General features: G+C 33.6%; 1 protein-coding gene across 8 annotated transcripts in view; it reads left to right on the top strand.

The window, feature by feature from the left end:
* Nucleotides 1-22,769, top strand: part of RALGAPA1 (Ral GTPase activating protein catalytic subunit alpha 1) — a 204,608-nt gene that overhangs the window by 138,892 nt on the left and 42,947 nt on the right. For all 8 annotated transcript variants that reach the window (XM_032481878.1, XM_032481880.1, XM_032481881.1 and 5 more), the window contains 2 exons: nt 15,492-15,615; nt 19,597-19,752. In XM_032481878.1, coding sequence (XP_032337769.1) covers nt 15,492-15,615; nt 19,597-19,752 — 280 coding nt within the window. The remainder of the gene's footprint in view (nt 1-15,491; nt 15,616-19,596; nt 19,753-22,769) is intronic.

The raw sequence follows: 22,769 nt of genomic DNA, 5'->3' as shown, positions 1-22,769 counted from the left end.
ATTTCTCTGATAATGAGTAATATTGAGCATTTTTCATGTGCTTATTGATCATTTGTATGTCTTCCTTGGAGAATTGCTTGTTTAGGTCTCTTGCCCATTTTTGGATTGGGTTGTTTGGTTTTTTTCTTATTAAGTCGTATGAGCTGCTTATATATTCTGGAGATCAAGCCTTTGTCAGTTTCATTTGCAAAAATTTTCTCCCATTCTGTAGGTTTTTTTGTTTTACTTATGGTTTCCTTTGCTGTGCAGAAGCTTGTAAGTTTCACCAGGTCCCATTTGTTTATTCTTGCTTTTATTGCTATTGCTTGAGTACGCTGTTCTAGGAGAACACTTTTGAGATGTATGTCAATTAATGTTTTGCCTATGTTTTCTTCTAGGAGGTTTATTGTATCTTGTCTTATGTTTAAGTCTTTGATCTATTTTGAGTTGATTTTTGTGTACGGTGTAAGGGAGTGTTCTAGCTTCATTGCTTTACATGCTGCTGTCCAGTTTTCCCAACACCATTTGCTGAAGAGACTGTCTTTATTCCACTGTATATTCTTGCCTCCTTTGTCGAAGATTAGTTGCCCAAAAGTTTGTGGGTTCATTTCTGGGCTCTCTATTCTGTTCCATTGGTCTATATGTCTATTTTTGTACCAATACCATGCTGTCTTGATGACTGTAGCTCTATAGTATTGTCTGAAGTCTGGGAGAGTTATTCTTCCAGCCTTTCTTTCTCTTCAGTAATGCCTTGGCAATTCTAGGTCTTTGTTCCATATAAATTTTATTATGATTTGTTCTAGTTCTGTGAAATATGTCCTGGGTAATTTGATAAGGATTGCATTAAATCTGTAGATTGCCTTGGGCATTGTGACCATTTTAACAATATTGATTCTTCCAATCCAAGAGCATGGGATATCTTTCCATTTTTTAAAGTCTTCTTTAATTTCCTTCATCAGTGGTCTATAGTTTTCTGTGTATAATTCTTTCACCTCCTTGGTTGGATTTATTCCTAGGTATTTTTATTACTTTGGGTGCTATTTTAAAGGGGATTGTTTCTTTACTTTCTTTTTCTTTTGATTCATCGTTAGTGTAAAGAAATGCAACTGATTTTTGAACGTGAATCTTGTAACCTGCTACCTTGCTGAATTCTTCAATCAGCTCTAGTAGTTTTTGTGTGGACCTTTTAGGGTTTTCTATATATAGTAACATGTCGTCGGCATATAGTGACACTTTTACCTCTTTTCCAATTTGGATCCCTTTTATTTCTCTCTCTTGCCTGATTGCTCTGGCTAGGACTTCTAAGACTGTGTTGAATAGGAGTGGTGATAGTGGGCATCCTTGTCCCAGATTTTAGTGGGAAGCTTTTGAGTTTTTCACCATTGAGTACTATGCTGGCTGTAGGTTTGTCATATATAGCTTTTATGATGTTGAGATATGTTCCCTCTATACCCACTTTGGTGAGAGTTTATATCATAAATGGGTGTTGAATTTTATCGAATGCTTTTTCTGCATCTGTTGAGATGATCATGTGATTTTTGTCCTTTCTCTTGTTGATGTGATGTATTACACTGATTGATTTGCGTATGTTGAACCAGCCTTGTGTCCCTGGGATGAACCCCACTTGGTCATGATGTATAATCTTTTTTATGTGTTGTTGGATTCTATTTGCTAATATTTTGGTGAGGATTTTGGCATCTGTGTTCATCAGTGATATTGGCCTATAATTCTCTTTTTTGGTAGTGTCTTTGCCTAGTTTTGGTATCAGGGTGATGGTGGCTTCATAGAATGAGTTTGGGAGTATTCCCTCCTTTTCAATCTTCTGGAAGAGTTTGAGAAGGACTGGTATGAGCTCTTCTTTGTATGTTTGGTAGAATTTCCCAGTAAAGCCGTCCGGTCCTGGACTTTTATTTGTAGGGAGGTTTTTTATTGCTATTTCGATTTCATATCTAGTGATCGGTTTGTTCAAGTGGTCAGTTTCTTCTTGATTCTGTCTCGGTGGACTATATGTTTCCAGAAACTTGTCCATCTCCTCTAGGTTATCCAGTTTGGTTCCATATAGTTTTTCATAATATTCTCATATGATACTCTGTATTTCTATTTTATTTGTTGTAATTTCTCCATTTTCCTTTCTTATTTTGCTAATTTGTGCTCTCTCTTTTTCCTTCTTTGTGAGTTTGGCCAGAGGTTTGTCAATTTTATTTACTTTTTCAAAAAAACAGCTTTTGGTTTGATTGATTTTTTTCTATGTTTTTTTTAATCTCTATTTTCTTTATTTCCTCCCTGATCTTTATAATTTCCTTCCTTCTGCTGCCTTTTGGGGTTTTTTGTTGTTCTTTTTCTAGTTCTTTTAGTTGGTGAGTTAAATTGTTTGAGATTGTTCTTTTTTGAGGAAGGCCTGTATCACTATAAACTTCCCTCTTAGCACTGCCTTTGCTGTGTCCCATAAATTTTGTGTGGTTGTGCTTTCATTTTCATTTGTCTCAAGGTATTTTTTAATTTCAGCTTTGATTTCCTCATTGACCCATTGGTTTTTTAATAGCATATCGTTTAATCTCCATGCTTTCCTTTTTTTCTCCTTTGTTTCTCTGTTGTTGATTTCTAGTTTCATGGCATTGTGGTCAGTAAAGATGCTTGAGATAATTTCTATCTTCTTAAAATTCTTGAGGTTTCTTTTGTGCCCAAGTACATGATCAGTCCTAGAAAATGTTCCATGTGCACTTGAAAAGAATGTATATCCTATTTTGGGGGAGTGTAATGCTCTGAAAATATCCACCAAATCTAATTTTTCTATTGTATTTTTAGTTTCTCTGTTGCCTTATTTATTTTCTGTCTGGAAGATCTGTCTAGTGATGTTAATGTGGTGTTAAAATCTCCAACTATGATTGTATTCCCATCAATATCCCCCTTTATCTCTGTTAGTAATTGTTCTATGTATTTAGGTGCTCCTATATTGGGTGCATATATATTAACGAGTGTAATATCCTCATCTTGTATCACTCCTTTAATCATTATAAAATGTCCTTCTTTATCCTCCTATATGGCCTTGGTTTTAAAGTCTGTTTTGTCTGAAATCAATACTGCAACACCTGCTTTTTTGGCTTTTCCATTTGCATGGAATATCCTTTTCCATCCTTTCACTCTCAATCTATATGTGTCCTTCTCCCTAAAGTGGGTCTCTTGTATGCAGCATATTGAAGGTTCTTGCTTTATTATCCAGTCTGCCACTCTATATGTCTTTTGACTGGAGCATTTAGTCTATTAACATTTACAGTAATTAATGATAGATGTGTGTTTATTGCCATTTTGAACTTATCTTTGCAGTTGATTTGGTATATCCTCTTTGTTCCTTTCTTCTTCCTTTTGTGGTTTGGTAATTTTCCTTTGTATTATCATGGATTTTATTTAGTTTTTGTGACTCCCTTGTAAGTTTTTGGCTTGTGGCTACCCTCTTCTGTAAGTCTATTAGCCCATTACTATATCTCGAACCCATCCTACGAAAAACAAAAGATTTAAAAAAGAAAGAAAAAAAATACTCTATATTTTCTTGCTTCCCTCTCCCACTCTTAATGATTTCGATGTCTTCTTTTACAATTTTGTGTTTATTTTATTTGTAATTCATCAGTTATCACCTTTCCAGTTATGAGTTTCTCATTTCTGTAGCATCCTGCTTCTTTTCTATTTAGGTAGACCTTTCAGTATTTCTTTTAGCATGAGTTTAGTGTTGCTAAACTCTTTTAGTTTTTGCTTGTCTGTGAAATTCTTTATCTCTCCTTCTATCTTAAAGGATAGTCTTGCTGGATAAAGTATCCTAGGCTGCATCTTTTTTTCATTCAGGATTTTGAATATATCTTGCCACTCCCTTCTGGCCTGTAGTGTTTGTGTAGAGAAATCAGCTGAGAGCCTTATGGGGGTTCCCTTTTAACTCACTCTTTGCTTTTCTCTTGCTGCCTTTAGGATAATTTCTTTATCCTTGACTCTGACCATCTTGATTATGATATATCTTGGTGTGGGTCTGTTTGGGTTCTTCCTGTTTGGGACCCTTTGAACTTTCTGTACTTGGATATCTGATTCCTTCTTTAAGTTTGGGAAGTTTTCAGTCATGATTTCTTCAAAAACCTTTTCAATCCCCTTTGATCTTTCTTCCCCTTCTGGGACCCCTATTATGCAAAGATTGGCATGCTTTATATTATCCCCTAGGTCCCTTATGTTGCTTTCATTTGTTTTTATTTGTTTATCTTGCAGTTATTCTGATTGGGTGTTTTCTGTTGTCCTGTCTTCTAGGTCACTAATTCATTCCTCTGCATTATCTAGTCTGCTTTGCACAGCCTTTAGATCTGTTCTCATCTCAGCCAGAGTTTACCAATTCTGCTTGGCTCTTCTTTATAGCTTCTATTTCATTTTTGACGTGTTTTATATCTCTAAACACTATCTCTTTTAGTTCCTTCAATACTTTGATCACTCCATTTTTGAAATCTTAATCTAGTAGGCTATCGATGTCTATTTCATTGATCATTCTTTCAGGGGATTTCTCTTGTTCTTTTAATTGGGAATGGTTTCTCTGCTTCTTCATCTTGCTCATATCTCTCTGGCACTGTGGCTTATGGAGTATCAGTTACCTATTGTGGTCCTTAAAGGTGTTTATTTATTTATCTATCTAATGCCTATGTAGGAATAAAACAGATTTTTGGTGTCTTTGTCTTTTGAAGAGGACAGTGTTCTGTCGGATTTCCACAGGTGCTCTGGTTGGCTCAGTGGGTCCATGGATGTGAGTCTTGGTGTATCTGTGGGAGAGGGTGAGCTATGAGTGTCATACTACTCTGCCATCTTGGCCTCGTCCTCAGTCTTCTTTCTCCAGTCCTCTGCGCCAAGTCATGGAAAGCTGAGGGGTCTGCAGGACCCGGTCTCCCTCACTGCAGTCAGGGCTGTGGCTACCTGACAACAACTTTTCAGCACTGCAGGAATTTTTCTTAATTGTAAGAGCTATTTTACATATGTGTGTGTGTTAAGGATTAACTTTTGTACTTATTGTGGGAGTTTTCCTAGTTAGTTGTTTGGCTTTCAGTATTCAACAACTTCAGGTTGTTCAACATACAGGTTTTTCATTTTTATGTAGTAATAAAATCTCTCAATCTTCTTGTATTTCTTCAGTTGTCTGTTATGCTTAGAGAGTTCTGTCTTGAAATCAATTGTTACATTTCCATCTAGATTTTTAAGTATTTGGTTGGAGTGGTAATTATTTTATATTTAATTCTTTATTCCTTCTGAAATACATTTTGATTTACGGAAGAAGAAATGGAACCACCTTGAATGTTGGGGAATAGTCTTTCTGTAATTTGTTAAATAATCCATACCTTTCCCATTGATTTGATACTGTCTTTTATCAAATATTAAGCTGTCTGTTTCAAAACTATCTGTTAATTTCTTTTGATTCATCTATTAATATCATGCAGATATTACTGTTTAATTTAGTACAGCTTTATAATTTAGTATCTGATAGACTCAATCTTCTTCCTCATACCACCCACACACATTCTTCTTTTCTTAGATGTTTCTTAGCATATGTTGAACTGTCCTTGCATCCAAGGGATGAACCTCACTTTGTAATATTGTATGATCCTTTAATGTGCTGGTGAATTCTGCTTGCTAGTATTTTGTTGAGAATTTTTGCATCTATATTCATCAGGGATAATGGCCTGTAGTTTTCTTATAGTATTCTTATCTGACTTTGATATTAAGCTAATGCCTAGTAAAATGAGTTTGGAAGTATTCCTTCCTCTTCAGTTTTTTGGAAGAGTCTGAGAAGAAGTGGCGTTAATTCTTTAAGTATTTGGTAGAATTCACCAGTGAAACCATCCAGTCCTGGGCTTTTCTTTGTTGAAAGGTTTTGATTACTCATTCAGTCTGCTTACTTGTTAGTGATCTGTTCAGATTTTCTATTTCTTCATTAATAAGTCTTGGTGGATTGTATGTTTCTAGGAAAGTAACCATTTCTTCTAGGTTGTCCAATTTGTTGATGTATAGTTGTTCATACTGTGTAGTTATTGCTTTTGAGCCTTTGTATTTCTGTGGTATCAGTTATAATCTCTCCTTTTCTCATTTATAGTAATTTTTATGTGCATCTTTATTTTTCTTGGTTAGTCTAGCTAAAGGTTTAGCGATTGGTTTATCTTTCCATAGAAGTAACTCTTGGTTTTCTTCATATTTTTTTCCCTTTCCTCTATTTTATTTATTTATGCTCTAATCTTTAGTATTACCTTTTTTATGCTAACTTTGGGTTTCGTTTTTTTGTTGTTCTTTTAATTGTAAAGTTAAGTTGTTTATTTGAGATCTTTCTTTTTCTTCACGTATGTGTTTATCATTAAAAACTTCCCTCTTAGAGCTTGCTATATTCCACACATTTTGGTATGTTGTATTTCCATCTTTGTCTCAAGATATTTTTTAAATTTCCCTTTTGACTTCTTTTCTTTGATACATTGTTTGTTCAGGAGTGTGTTATTTAATTTTTATATATTTATGAATTTTCTAGTTTTTCTCCTATTGTTGATATTTAGTGTAATTCCATTGGCCTAGTTAGAAAAGATACTTGATATAATTTCTAGCTTCTTGAGTTTGTTCGGATTTGTTTTGCATTCTAATACAGTATCTATTATAGAAATGTTCCATGTGTACTTGAACAGAACGTGTATTCTGATGCTGTTGGACAGAATGTTCTGTATTTATGTTTGGTACATGTTGTCTATAGTGTTGTTCGAATCCACTGTTTCCTTTTTGATTCTCTGTCTGGATGATCTATCCATTATTAAGAGTGGGATATTAAAATCCCCTACTCTTACTGTATTGCTGTTTATTTCCCTTTTCTGTTTGTATTTGCTTTATATATTTAGGTGTTTTGATGTTAGATGCATAAATATTTACAATTGTTATATCTTCTTGATGGATTGACCTCTTTATCATTATGTAATGACCATCTTTGTCCCTTTTGACCATTTTAAACTCAAAGTTTGTTTTGTCTGATAAAAATAAAGCTACCCTTTTTTTTTTAATTTATCATTTGCTTGAAATATCTTTTTCCATTCCTTCATTCTCATTGTCTTTGTGTTCTTAAATTAAAGTGAGTCTCTTGTAGGCAGCATATTATTTGGATCTCCTTTGGGTTTTTTTTTAATGCATTTAGATATTCTGTGTTTTTTTGAGTGAATAATTTAATTCATTTACATTTAAAGTAGTTATTGATAAGTAAAGACTTATTAATGCTAGTTTGTTAACTGTTTTCTGACTGTTTTACAGATCCTTTGCTCCTTCTTCTCTTGCTGTCTTAGTTTGTATTTTAATGATTCTTTGTAGTGGTATACTTTGTATCCTTTATTATAATCTTTCTGTATCTACTACTAAATCTACTCTGTGGTTACTGTGAGGCATACACAAAATATTTATATTTATAATATTCTATTTTAGGCTGATTACAGCTTAACATTGATAGTATACAGAAGGTTTATATTCTTATTTTTTCCGTCCTCACATTTTAGGTTATTGCTGTTACAGTTTATATCTTTTTTATATTATGTATCCAGTAACAAGTTTTTGTAATAATGGTTACTTTTTAAACATTTTTAACTTTTAAACTAGATTCATAAGTGAATTGTGCACCACCATTACAGTGGGACTTCTTTTTTCTTGATAACAAATAATTTACTTACTCTTTTTGAAGAAACTATTTTTCATTTATTATATTCTATTATGTTTTTTAACTCATTAATTTCTGTTATTTCTTGTATGTAAGCTTTATATTGTTCTTTTTCTTCTAGAATTAAATGCTATTTGTCTTGGTTTTATTTATTATTTAACAGTGAAATAGTCTTATGCTCTAATTTTTTTCTGAGTATAGCTCCTGTCCATCATTTTATTCTCAGCTTAAACATTATTTTTTTCTGAAAAGCCTCTCCCTAATCTACCCATAATCCTTTAACCTTCCTCTCCAGTTCCTTCCAGCCTGTTTGGGTATCTTTCCACGTGCTCTCACAGACCCCTGTTACACTTCCCTGTCATAGTATTTATCACACTATATTATTATTATTTCTTAGATTCTTACTCTTTCCAAGACAATTATAAAATAAAACTCTCTAAGTAGTTTCTTAGTTCTCATATCCTGACTCTTCCCCATAATAATTTATCTTTGGTACTGGATGGTCAAGTCACCAAGGGCCCGAATTGTACCTCTTTTGCTTTCTTGCTCACCGTGTGTTCTCAGACCTCTGCTGCTCTACTGACACCATCCTTTAGAAGGTTAGTATCCTGACCATCAAGTCTTAAAGTTTTCTCCATCCTCTCTGACCTCTTTATCTAATTAATTAATTTTAATTAATGTAATAGGCACTTTGAAAATTATAGCAGGTTTTAGATTTACAATATAATTGGTTGCAAATTACAGAGTGTTCCTGCATATTCTCTTTCCCTCTACACAAAGGTACTCCTATTATTTGTATATTGAATCAGTGAGATACATTTGTTAAACCTGATAAGCCAGTGTTGATTTATTAACTGAAGTCCATAGTTTATATTAGATTTCACTCTTGGTGTTGTACATTGCATGAGTTTTGACAAATGTGTACACCATCACAGTATAATGCAGAATAGTTTCTGCTGTAAAACCCCCTTGAGTATTATATCCACTAACTATCTAATACCGTTGTCTATTCTCTCTTTAAAATATTCTTTTCTCTCTTGATTTCTAAAATCAGTCTAAAATTACCTCATTCTTAATTTTCTAGTTATTCCAAGTTTGTCTTCACTGGCTCATTTTCTACCTTTTCCTCCCCTAATGTAGTTATCCCTCTCATTGGGATATCTCCCATATCTTCTCAACCCTATTCTTTTCTGTCCATACACTCCTATCTCCCAATTCTCAGTCATGATTTTACATCTGCTTATTACAAATTTTTATGTGCCTCCTTACTACCATTTCCAGGTCATTGTTTCTTTCCCAAGTCAGATCCTCCTCCTGATTTTCCAATTATATTTAGAAATACAGTGCTGTACACCAGAAATTGACACAACATTATAAACTGACTGTACTTCAATAAAAATATATATACAAAAAAAGCAAGAAAATAAGTACCATTTCAGGGTCACTCAAACGATCATTTCCTTTCCGTTGCCCTGAGAGTTTCATAATCATTACGTCAGTTCTTTCTTATCTCTCCTTTGCTTTTCCTACTCTCAACCTTGTGATTGATGTCCTTACTACTTTTTTATTTTTTCCTTACTATTTTTTAAGATAGTTATAACAACTATCTAAGTAGTCTATAGGGTTTCATCTTCTGATTCTTCACCATCTAGGCAATCCTCACCACCAGAATAATTTATCTAAAGTAAAAATTTAATTTTATTTCTTAGTCACTTCCCAGTGCCTAACCAGACTCTTTACTCTAGAACTAAGGCCACAGCAGCCATTCTTGGCTATTCATGGTTTCTTAACATTATCTTATGCTTTTCTACTTCTTGGGGCTGCTAAACTACTTCCATTCTCAAATATACCTTGAATGTATGGAGGACATCTTGAGACAGCATAGACTTTTTTTGACACTGTATACCAAATGAACACATGATATTTATTTGGCTTTTTTTTAAATTTTATTTTATTGGGTTATATTCAGTTTACAATGTTGTGTATTTTGCTTTTTAAAAAGAATTAAAGCAAAATGAAAACAAGCTTCCTTTCTTTTTCCAATACGGTGGGTTCAAATAAAAATTTATTCTAATTGTGTGACAGTAAGGCAACTTTTGAGCTTCTTCTTATGCTAAGAACCTGGAAACAAACCTGATTACTCAAACTTGATTACTTGTCTGGAGGACTAGGGAGGAAAAAAAATGAAAAGTTTCTTTCTTTATAGTCATATCTCTCCAGATAGATATTTATAGATCCATTTTCTTTGAGTAGATTTACTGATTCCTTTCCTCCTGGGTGAATCACCAGGTTTTTAAATTTCAAATCTCAAAACGATTTTGTATTATTACTTCTATTGCAATGTGTAAACAACGAATCGGAAGTGCTTATAACTTAGCACATTTCACCTGGAATTTTTCAGTAAGCTTATAGTACTTTGCCAGTACTGTAAATATTCTTATATCTATACTTGTGGTTGCAAATTCACTAATTTTAGCTTTTTTCTAATTTTTTTTGCCTCATTCACTATTGTACATATTAATCGAATGGCAATCAATATACCAGACATTTTAGCAGAAGCAGTGGAATAGTAAGAAAGAATGGTGACAAATTAAAATTTGACATAAAAGGGCAGCTAAACTCTGCTTTTACAAATTATTAGGAGGACAGATAATTATAAAGGTGGTTTCTCTTTTACTTTTGTATTTTAAAGAGTTATTTTCTACTTTTTCCTATTTGGCACATGTATTTCTCTTTTAGATTTATATATTAGCTGAACATACTCTGTTCCTATGCAACTCTTCTCAATTTCATAGATTATGATTTTTGAGTTCTAATTGATAGCCTTTTATCTCGGAAATTGAGAACACTGAGAAGTCCCTTTTCTGTCAAGATGAGAATTTACATATGGTAGATCATGCTTCCAAGTTAAATTCTTAACAGCTTTATTGAGATGTAATTCACATACCATAAAATTCATTCATTTGAAGTGTACGTGTTTTTAGAATATTCACAGACAGCTATCTCAACAATTTTAATTTTAAAAGATCTTAGTCCTTCAAAAAGAAATCTCATACTCATTACCAGTCACTCTCCATTACCCGTCACTCTCCATTACCCCTAGACATCATGCTCTACTCCCCAGCTCTAGACTACACTCGTCTACTTTCTGTCTCTATAGGTTTGCCAATTCTGCATATTTCATATAAAAGGAATCAAACAATATGTGGTCTTTTGTGGCAGGCCTCTTAGCATAATGTTTTCAAAGTTTATCTATATTATAGCATGTGTCAGCACTTCATTTCTCTTTATTCCTGAGTAATGTTCCATTGTGTGAATATTCTGCATTTTGTTTATCAATTCATCAGTTGACGGACATCTGAATTAGTTTCATTTTTTGGCTGTTAAGAATACTGCTGCTGTGAACATGAACATTTGTGTAGTTTTTTACATGGACATTTTACAGTTTAGTAAACTTTGTAATAAGACTTTTATAGTTTTAGGCCTTATATTTAGATCTGTGGTGCATTTTGATTTAAATTTTGTACATGGTACAAAGAATCCAACTTCATTCTTTTGCATTGTAGATATCCAGTTGCTCCAGCACTGTATGTTGAAAAGATTATTTTTCCCCATTGAATTATCTTGGTACCAGTGCAAAAAGCAATTGATGACAAATATAAAGGTTTATTTCAGGACCCAAGATTCTGTTCTATATAGATCTAGATGTGTCATCTTACGGTAGTACCACAGTGCATTGATTGCTGTAGTTTTGTAGCAGGTTTTAAAATTGGGATTTTAATAGGGATTGCATTAAATTTGTAGATCAATTTAGGGACTGTTATTATCTTAAGTCTTTTAGTCCATGAATGTAGACTTTTTTTTTTAGATCTTGAATTTTTACCAACAATGTTTTGTAGATTTCACAGTATAAGTTTTATACTTTTGTTAAATATATAGCTAAGTATTTTTATTATTTTTGATGCTATTATAAAAGGAATTGCTTTCTTAATTTTGTTTTCATATTGTTCATTGTTAGTTTATAATAATACAATTGATTTCTGTATGTTGATAATGTATCCTGAATCCTTTCTGAACTCATTTATTAGTTCTAATAGCTTTTTAGTAGATTTCTAAGGATATTCTATAGACAAGATCATGTCATCTGCAAGTGGAAGTAATTTACTTCTTCCTTTTCAATCAAATTACTAATTTGATCTCTTTAGTTATTATTGATCTATTCTGATATCCTTTTTACCCTTGAGTTGGTTCTAATAATTTGCATCTTTTTAGGAATTTGTTTAATGTATCAAATTTGTTGGTGTCCAGTTGTTGCTAGTATTCCCTTATAATCCTTTTTGTTTCTGTAAGGTACGTAGTGATGTTTCTTTTTTCATTCCTGATTTTAGTAATTTGAGTCTTTTTTTCTTGCTCAGTCTAGCTATAGTTTGTCAGTTTTGATTAATACCTCAAAATTTTTATTTTGTGTTGTTTTTCTTTTCTATTTCATTTACTTTCACTTGTCTCTGTTTTCCTCCTGCTTGCTTTCAGTTTAGTTGCTCTTCTTTTTCTGTTAGGTAGAAGTTTTAGTTTTTGATGTGAGATTTTTTTCCCTTTTTTTTCATACAAGGCATTTACATCCATTAACTTACCAATGATTACTGCTTTACCTGCATGCCATCAGTTTTGTTGTATTTGTATCTTCACTTTCATTCAACATTTTTTTCTAGTTTCCCTTGAGATTTAGTCTTTAACCCATTGGTTATTTAGCAGTACAATGTTTTATATCCACATATCTGTAATTTTTTTTATTGATTTCAAATTTTATTACATATGGTTAAAAAATATACTTTGCATGATTTCAGTTATTTCCAAATTTACTGAGGCTTGTTCTGTGGCTTACCATATGGTTTATCCTGAAAAATGTTCCATGTATGCTAGAGCAGAATGTGTTTTCTACTACTATTGGGTGGAGTGTTCTGTAGGTATCTGTTAGGTGTAGTTGGTTTATACTGTTGTTTAAGTCTTCTATTTCCTTGTTGATGTTCTCTTAGTTCTGTCTATTATTGAAAGTGAGGTATTGAAGTCTCCAGCTATGATTATAGAAATGTCTATTTCTGCCTTCATTTCTGTCTCTTTTTGCTTCATGTATTTTGAATCTCTGTTGTTGGGTACATATATGTTTTTAATTTTCATATCTTCCTATTAGAGGGACCTTTTAACATTAGGAAATATATCTTTTATAACATTTTAATTTTAAGGTCTGATATTAGCATAGCTAATTTGTATGGCACCTTTTCCCATTTACTTTCAACTTTATTTATATGTCTTTGAATCAAAAGTACATTGGTGGTGTTATAATGTCATACAAAGTATTTTCACTACTCTAAAAAACTTCTATACTCCAGAATGGCATATGGACTCTCTTTTTTCCCTTGAAAGAGGTGCAAAGCCTTCATGTCTATAAGACCACTGTGGCCCACCCATGCATGGACTGGACAGGCTATAGGTGGCAAATTCCCCCGCTAAATACTACGGCTTTTCTTCCAATATTGAGCCCTGTCCCACTGGTCCTGCCCAGCAGCCATGTGGAAATGCCCATTATTAACTGTGGGTGTGTGTGTGGCGTGCAGGCTGCTGTCCCATTCATAGTGTTTGTTTTTGGCCCCATGTGCATCCAGAGACTAGTAGGTTGGAGGTTCACTCTGATTGCTCCAGAGAAGGTACAGCCTTAGGCATGCACTGACTTCCAGACTACCAGGCATGACTGGGTGCTGTTTTTAAGTCTTGGCTTCCTAGGATTGACCCTGAGCTCAAGTAAAGTATTGTTCACCACCAGTGAGCCTTCACCTTGTGTTGATAGGACTGTGTGACTTGGAGAATGCTTTCGTGTCTGTCCTACATCTTACTCTAATTGCCCCTGTGTGGTTGCAACATAGTGCGTGTGCACAGGCTTTCTGAGCCCTTGAATTGACTGTGTTCCCAGGAGGGCTCATCTTGGTTGTCGCTCCTGGTTCTCTCCACTGAAACCTGACTGCTCTGCTGTTTCGCTGGTCTTGTAGCTGCTGACTTCTCTTAATTGCTTTCCACCAAGATCTCCTTTGTTTTTGACAACACCCTTAAGCCTGGAGTTCTTGGAGTTTTGTTCCCCTCAGGCAGAGCTGCTACTGAATTCTTTACATTTATGACCTGCTTTTCACCCAGGGCAGAACCCTGCTGCCACTATACCTGAGCTGGGGTCAGGACCAAAACTTTTCCTGGATTAACGCTCTAACTATACTAGTGTGCACTTGGGAAGGGATTGACAATTCCTGTCTTTTAGCTTGCCCTCCTGGTGTGAAACCTCCATCCTACTGGTAAACTACAGTGGGGAAGATTGGGACACACCAATATTTTGCACCTAGAGCTCTGTAAGAGAGAGAGCTGGATGAGATAAGAGAGACCTGGTTCTGTCAGCCACACCTGCTTGGAAGAGAGCTTCTGCAACCATTGGGGAGATGGGAGTAGGAAGGATGAGAAACACAGCCTGCTTCTCCCAAGGTGAAACCATATTCTCAGACTGGGAACTGGAAGGGAGAGGGAACCCCTGTTTTGGCCTGGGTAGAATCTCAGAGTAAAGCTTCTGTAATGTGGAGGTGAAGGGATGAGGTAAGGGAGTAGATGGTGCCTCAAATGTCAGGCTCTGTTCTTATCAGATTTTGTAGATTTTCTTTAATGACTGTTTCTCCCATTTACTGTATGCCCTTTGAACAATATCCAGAGACTTTAGGTAATTTTTTAAAAATCATTTTCACCAGTTACATTGTTATTTTGCTTGGGAGAGAGTTCACCCAGATACTTGATAATTCTGGAAGTCCCCACCACCACCACACACGCACTAAATTACATTTTTCTGCTTACATGAGATCATCCTAATGATACGTTGAATACACCAAAATTCTGCCTAAGTGTTCACAACCTAAAGGGAAATATTGCCAGTAGTGAAAAGCAGCTAAAACATCTTTGCTCCTGATTTTAAGTTGCTGATATTGAAGCCCACAATCATGATAGACAACTTCCTCAAGATGTGTAGGAGAATCTGGTTGTCTGACTAAACTTTTAAAATAACTTAAATTCTTATTTGCTTCTTGTTGCTGCATGTAGTTTGTTTCTTAATTCCTACATAGTATAGTAGGGAAAGTAATATGACAGTGAAAACATGAGTTCTTGTCATAAAACTTATGGGCCCGTGCTTTATTAAATCAACCTAGGCCAAATGTACTGTGCCCTAGTTAGCTTGGAAAGCCAGATTTCATACAAGAAATTTGCTTTTGTGAACATTTTTAATTTTAGGGAGAACTAAGAAGTCTAAGAACTTGTCAGTTACTCCATGCAGGTTTATAATATTTGTGTATACATTTCTTACAAATAATTTGAAGAAATGGATTATTTCTCACTCATCTCTATACTCCTACTTAGTTTTATTTCTAAAACACAATCCCTTTAACTCTGAGGTTCAACCACATTGCACAACAGGCAGCTTTTCAGATGCTTTGTCCATTTATACCTATGTGTCTTTCTTGATACTGTCACTTCTTCATCTGGTATATCTTACTTACCTTCACCCAACTTAATATTACCTTCTCTTTTAAGTTTCTGTTTCTCAGTCAGAAGTAATCATGCATTTCTTCTGTTCCAAAGGCAATTTTATACTTTTATAATTTTTTACTTGTAGTTATCTCCCTCTGTAGACTAAGAATTAATTCATTTTCATCTTTTTTATTACCACATGTTAAGAACTTAATTATTGGATGAATGAGTGGATAAATTAAGGATTAAATGAATTGTGAAATCTTTTGTTTTATAGCCGAGAGACACACAAGATTGCAGTATTTTATGTTGCTGAAGGACAAGAAGACAAACATTCCATTCTCACCAATACAGGAGGAAGTCAAGCATATGAAGATTTTGTAGCTGGTCTTGGTTGGGAGGTATTGTTTTAAATTATAGCAAATATCATTTTATTTCTATTTGGAAGCAATGGTTTCTCTTTTTCTTTCTGACCTGTTTTAGAAGTGTTATTTTAGGAAACTCAACAACCTGACAGTGGGTTTGTTATTTGTTTTTGCCTTGTCTCTCATCTACAAAGGCAGCAGCATTTGGGACTTAATGAGTTTTTAACTATTTTATCACAGGATATATTGTCAGAGTACTAAACACATAGGCTTAGAAGATCTGGATTTTCCTCACAGCTGTGGCCACTAGACTAGTGGTCTTCAAACAACGATAAGAATATGCTTAAGGCTATCCCAGGGATTCCTGGGGGTTGGGAGGGCGGAAAGCACATCAGCATGGACAGTTTTGAGGAGATAAGTTCCCAGATCCTCAGCTTTACTAAAATTAATACCTGAGAACCCTTCTGCAGTCTCTTGCCTCTTCTTTTCTGTTCTTCATCTTTGTAAAAGAAAGGCATACCACTCACTCACCTGCATCCTACATGGCTCTAGAAGGTTTGGCACCGAAAAAAGAGACAGTTCATTCAAGAGGGCATGTTCCTGAGAGAAAGAGTGTCTCTGACAGCAAAGAATGAGATATTGAAAGGTGCTGCACTCTGTGCCATGCTGGCAACCAACTCATACCAAAGTTCCTGAACCAAAGCTGTCTATCTTAGAATTATAACTCAGAAGTGAGCTATGTGTCATAGTGATTTGTATTAGTAAGTTTATTTAAATTGAAAAATGAAGAGTCAGACATATAACAGAAAGTGATTTGATGTGGCTGATTTGTCATTAAGTTAATAACAAACATTTTATATATGTTATATCAGCCAAATCTATGCTCTAAGATTTTGATGAAGATATATTTAAAGTACATAAATATACAGTGTACTGGAAATTATATCTTTTGCAACAGCTTAAACTTAAGATGAGGATTTTCTTTATAGTTGTCAATTTAATATACAGTTTCTCAATATTCTTTTAGAGTGCATGAGCAAAATTGTCGAAGACCACTGCAGAAGACTGTAAGCTCCTAGAAGGCAGGCTCCTTCATCTTACTAGGTTTTCTTTTTCAATCGCAGTCCCTGCACAGTATAATCCAATACATAAACCTTTAGCATTCAATATATATTTTTATGGCTGATCTAACCTGCTATTTCATAAACTGAGTTACTTGAGCTCTCTTGGCCTGTTTACTTATTTGTCAAAGGTAGTATACTTTTTTACCCAACAGATAAAATATGAAGTTCATTTGAGATTATGTATGTCAAATTGCTTTGGAAAGTATTAAGAAACATTATAGATTTCCTTTTTAAAAAAAGCAAACAATAAAAACCTAGAACAGTGTTAGTAAAAAGCAAGGGACGTTTGAAAAAGAATAAATTAGGAGAACTCACACACTTCCTGGTTTCATAACTTAGTACAAAATACCTCTGATCGAACAGTGTGTTACTTGCACTAAGGATAGACATATCGATCAATAAAATAGATTTGAGATTCTAGAAGTAAACCCCATAACTGATTTTCAATGTGGGTTCCAAGACCATCCCATGGAGAAAGTCTTTTCAGCAAATGGTGCTGGAATAACTGGATAACTGCATTCAAAAGAATGGCTTTGGACTTTTACCTCATACTATGTACAAAAATTGACTCAACAACTGAGAGAAGAAGCAGAAAGAAAACCAGCAAGTGTAAAGAAGGATTCAACACCACCATCAACCAACAGGATCTAATTGACACTTATAAAATACCCTACCCAATGATATCATAATACATATCCTTTTTAAGTGCCCATGGAAATAATACCAAGATAGACCATATATTGGGCCATAAAACAAATTTCAGCAAGTTTAAAAGCATTGAAATCACACAGTCTTTTCTCTAACTACACTAGTATCAAAGTTGAAATCATTAACAGAAAGATAATGGGAAAATCTCCTAACACGTGGAAAAGTTACATTCCATATAATTCCACCTATGTAACATTCTTAAACTGACAGTTTCAGTAGTGAAGAACAGGTTAGTGATTGCCTGGTTTAGGAGGTAGGGTAGGAGGGAAGTGGCTGTGCCTCATATAACAGGGCCACATGGGAGATCCTTGTGATTCTCTCTCTTAGTCATATCAGTGTCAATATCCTGGTTGTAAAACAGCTTTACATTGGGGGAATCTGGGTAAAGGGTACGTAGGATTTATTTTTATTATTTCTTAAAACTTCATGTAAATCTACAATTATTCCGGATAAAAAATTTTATTTTTTTATTATGAGTGTTACGGAAGTGTTTACAGTAAAGGAACACTATGAACTGAAACTCTCCTTTATATAATCAGAGAACTGACTTGAAGATAAATAACTTTCTCACTAAAACAAAACAGAACAAAAAATCTCCAGTAAGATACCATTTTTTTACCTATCAGATTAGCAAAGGGCATAAAGTTTAATGATATATTTGAAAGGGTCTGTGGGAAATAGGCACTCTCATGCCCTGTTGAAACTGTCTGTAGAGTGCAGTTTGGTAGTGGGTTTCAAAATTAGGAGAAGTACACGTGCCCTTTGACCTGCAGTACTACTTTTGACTTTGTCCTGCAGATCTACCTTCACAAATGCAGCGTATGTGTTCATTGCTGTTCACTACAGCATTGACTATAATAGCAAAAGATTGGGAAAGCCTAAATATCCTTCAAGTAGGGCGCTAGTTAAATTACTGTACATCAAGAAAATGGACTTCTGTGAAGCCATGAAAATCCAAAAATTAGGAGGCTCTTTACTTACTAATAAGGAGTATTTTTCAAGGTATTTTAAATGCAAAAAAGCAAGGTCCAGCGCATTGTGTATCTGTGCTGTGTGTGTGCATGTTTGTATACATACATACACTGAAGATTTAATTGTATATCAAGAACATTTTTGAAAGCATACTTAAATTGCTTTTTTGAAGGCATACTTAAATTGCTTTTTTGAAGGAGAACTGAGTAGCTAGAGATGAGAGACATGGAAGGAAAAATTCGGATGTATCTTTTGAACTTTTAATTACATGAATGTATTACTGAGTCAAGAAATTTAAAATATAAGTGATTGAGGCAATCTTGTAATAATGGCATAAAAACTAACTTGTTATTCATATGTTCAGCCATTAGTAATGGCTTTGATAGTTGAGACATGTTCACTTCACATAATGCAGAAATTTGTTTTTGTAATTCTCTACTTTATCATATATTTATAGTTTATTTTTTACAAGTATATGCATAAGTCGTTTCTCTAAATGGAGAGATACAAGCAATGTTTAAATTTTGTTTTTTCTTTATAATACTTCTTTAATTTTCTACAGTGAGCACAAGTTGCTGGCTTCTGTGCATCAAACAAGTCCAGGGGATATCATCTAATGCAACAACCTGATATTAGCATGTATTATGTTTATAATCAGGAAAAAAGATAATTAAAAATCTTTGCACAGATTAACTTGTGGTTTTTTCATGCATTTGAAATATAATTAAGTTTTGCATTTCTGTATTTTTGTTCTGGGCTATGATAGGTACTAATAATTAGAAAGCCGGTTTTGATGAGTATATGTGACACACCTAATTAGTCATTATATCAGAGTGACATTACTGTTTTAACTTTTTCTGCAGGTCAGTTCCAGTCTTGATTTTGGCCACTTGATTTTTATTTTCTGGCCTTGATACTCCACCGACAGCCTTTACAATTTAACACCTAGTAGCCTAATAAATGATGCATAGTGCACAGTGGTTGATTTCTTTCCTAATTAATTTCTACTAATTAAGGATCAAATACTTAAGAAAAACTACCAATATTAATAGAACAGCTCTAACTAATAATACTGGATCAAGCATTAGTTGATAACATGCGAAAGACTTTCTTCCCCATGATTTTGCAAAGAGAGAAATTTGAGTCTTTTTCAGTAGTGAGTTTTTGAGTTTGTTTAGTTAATTAATATTATATGTCTTTTCATTGTTTCTAGGTAAATCTTACAAACCATTGCGGTTTCATGGGAGGACTACAAAAAAATAAAAGCACTGGATTGACCACACCATACTTTGCTACCTCTACTGTTGAAGTAATATTTCATGTATCAACAAGAATGCCTTCTGATTCTGATGACTCTTTGACTAAAAAAGTAAGTGTTGAGAAGAAGAGTTTAAATCCTAATAATATATGAAATATGTAAGTGATCTAATTAATTGATGAAGAACTATTCTGAGTACTCTACTTTCACCCAGTAGTGTCTTCAGAAATAGTAAAGTCTGTTTTCCTTCATGGTACGATTGAAGGTGATAGTCTTAACAATGAATTTGCCTTCAAGAAAATGGGCATTTGAAAAATTGAAAGACTTCTATATATGTTCTCATTGATGAAATTATATTTCAAGTCTCTACACACGTGGATAGATACAATTTTTATATGGATTGAGGGAGAGGGAATAAGTTAAAATGTAAATTACTACAAAGCACTTAAAATGTAACCTTTTATCATAAATTTTAACTAAAACTAATATAGCAGATAAAATAAACCTTAATTAATTAAAATAGATTTTACTGCCTTAGAATTTATGAGAGATATAGTGGAATGGTTTTGATGGCCCACATCTTTTAAAACCTACACCACTGTTTTGCTACAGCTGGCACAAGCATTCAAAAATCATTCTAGCGACCACAGACATACCTCAAAGTAAAGTTGCGTGTGTTCAATTCATGTTTGGTTTTTTTAGGGAGAAAAATTTTTTTAAAGTAAAACCTTGTCCCATGTTTCTTTATTGTCTCCTCCTCTTCTTCCTTCTCCTCAGTTTATTCAGAACTACTGCTGAATGTAACCAACGCAATAACATCATAAGTCATTTTATTGGATAGTCTGTTCTCATGTTGCCAGATATTAAAGCTCTTTACACTTCATTAATAAGCTATGAAAAGAAAATAGTGTTTCTTACACTCTTTAGAAAAGGAACTTCAGAATTCCTCTCAAATATTTTGTAAGATTGATTTAATATCCTTGCTTCCTTTTGTTTACATTTTAGAATACTGTTGGAAATTGCCTATTAAATGAGTAATGGTTAGTAAGATTAATATATAGATGCTGTAGGATTGGAATGAGTAGCAAAGGTGGAGCTAATAAATGTAGGAAAGTATATTCAGTAACAGGTTTGCTATAGAATTGGTATATAGTTTTTGAAAGTACAGAATGAGACATGAATACTGACAAGAAGATGGTGAAGAGCTGGATTGGAGTAAAGCTTCATTAAAACTTCCATTAGGCACTTTCTTCCATCACTTCATTTTAAATCTGTATGAAAATAAGCCATACCCAAATTAGGGACAATTAGGAGTTTAGTACAAAAAGATAAATAATTTTAATCATTAAGAACTTGGCAGTGATCCTCATTTTCATGACTCCATAGCTACAACTTTTAAGCCCCAGAGCAGTCTAAAATTAATAGTATCTTCGATTGCAAACATAAGAGCAGAACAAAATACATCATTTTTTGTTGAAATGCTTTTCTTTTTTAAGAAAATTATGAGGCTATTTTTACTTCACTATATTAAACCTGATGATTATAAGATGATTGAAATTTTATTCCTGCAACCTTTGTAAAAATGTCAAATAAGTAAGATTTCTTCTTTCCTTCACAACAGTCACAAAAGTTTGTCCTTAATTATTTGAGGAGAATCTGAAATGAATGGTTAAAAATCCATTGTCATAACAAAATTAATTTTGGAGATGATAATACCACTTAAAATTGTTATATGGTTGAGTTTTAATTAAAATTTTACCTTTAAATGGTAAAATTTTTAAGTACTGAACTTACTAGAAAATTTTGATGGATTAAACTTTAAATTTAAGATTAAACTTACAGATATTTGTTTCATCTATAAGTTTAGAAATTTTTTCATTGTGATAAAAATATATATAACAAAATTTACCATTTAAACCATTTTTTTTAATTGAAGTATAGTCAGTTTACAGTGTGTCATTTTCTGGTGTACAGCATAATGTTTCAGTTATACGTACAAATACATAAATTCCTTTTCATACTGTTTTTCACTATAGGTTACTACAAGATATTGAATATACTTCTCTGGGCTATACAGTGGAAACTTGTTTATCTAGTTTATATATAGTACTTAGTATCTGTAAATCTCAAACTCCCACATTTTAACCATTTTTAAATATACAGTTCATTGTCATAAAGTACATTTACAGTGTTGTACAACCATCACAAGCACTCGTTTTTCATTTTCATGTAGTTCAAAATACTTTTTATTTTCTCTTGAGAATTCTTTGACCCATGCGTTATTTAGAAGTATATTGTTTAATTTCCAAGAATTTTGGGCTTTTCCAGCTATCTTCCTGTTACTAATTTCGAATTTAATTCCATTGTGGTCTGAGAGCAGACATCATGTGATTTCTATTTTTTTTTAATTTGTTAAGGTGTGTTTTATGGCCCAAATGTAGTCTGTATGGTGAATGTTCCGTGTGAGTCTGGGAAGAATGTGTAATCTGCTGCTGTTGGATGAATAGTCTGTAAATGTCAGTTATATCCAATTGATTGATGGAACTGTTGAGTTCAGCTACATCCTTACCAGTTTTCTGCCTGTTGGATCTCTCCTTTTCCGAGAGGGGTATTGAAGTCTCCAACTATAATAGTGGATTCTTCTATTTTTCCTTGCAGTTTTATCAGTTTTTGCCTCAAATGTTTTGCTACTCTGTTGTTAGGCACATACACCTTAAAGATTGGTTATGTCTTCTTGGACTATTGATCTCTTTATCATTAGATTATACCCCTCCATATCCAGGATAACTTTGCTTGCTCTGAAGTCTGCTCTATCTTAAATTAGTATGACTACTCCTGCTTTCTTTTATTGGTGGTATCATGGTATATTTTTCTCCATCCCTTTACTTTTAATCTGTATGTGTCCTTATATTTAAAATGGGTTTCTTGTAGACAGCATTTAGTTGAGGCTTGTTTTTTAATCCACTCGGACAGTCTCTGTGTATTTAGACCATTGCCATTTAAAGTGATCATTGACATAGTTAGATTAATATTTCCTGGATTTGTTACTGTTTTCTATTTGTTACTCTTGTTGTTTCTATTTTTGTATTTTACATTTTTTCTACGATTTGTGGTTATAACTGAGCACT

The sequence above is a fragment of the Camelus ferus genome, chromosome 6 (assembly GCF_009834535.1).
Source record: "Camelus ferus isolate YT-003-E chromosome 6, BCGSAC_Cfer_1.0, whole genome shotgun sequence".
NCBI lineage: Eukaryota > Metazoa > Chordata > Mammalia > Artiodactyla > Camelidae > Camelus > Camelus ferus.
The sequence above is the reverse complement of the archived record's forward strand: the minus strand, read 5'-3'. Positions and strand labels throughout refer to the sequence as shown.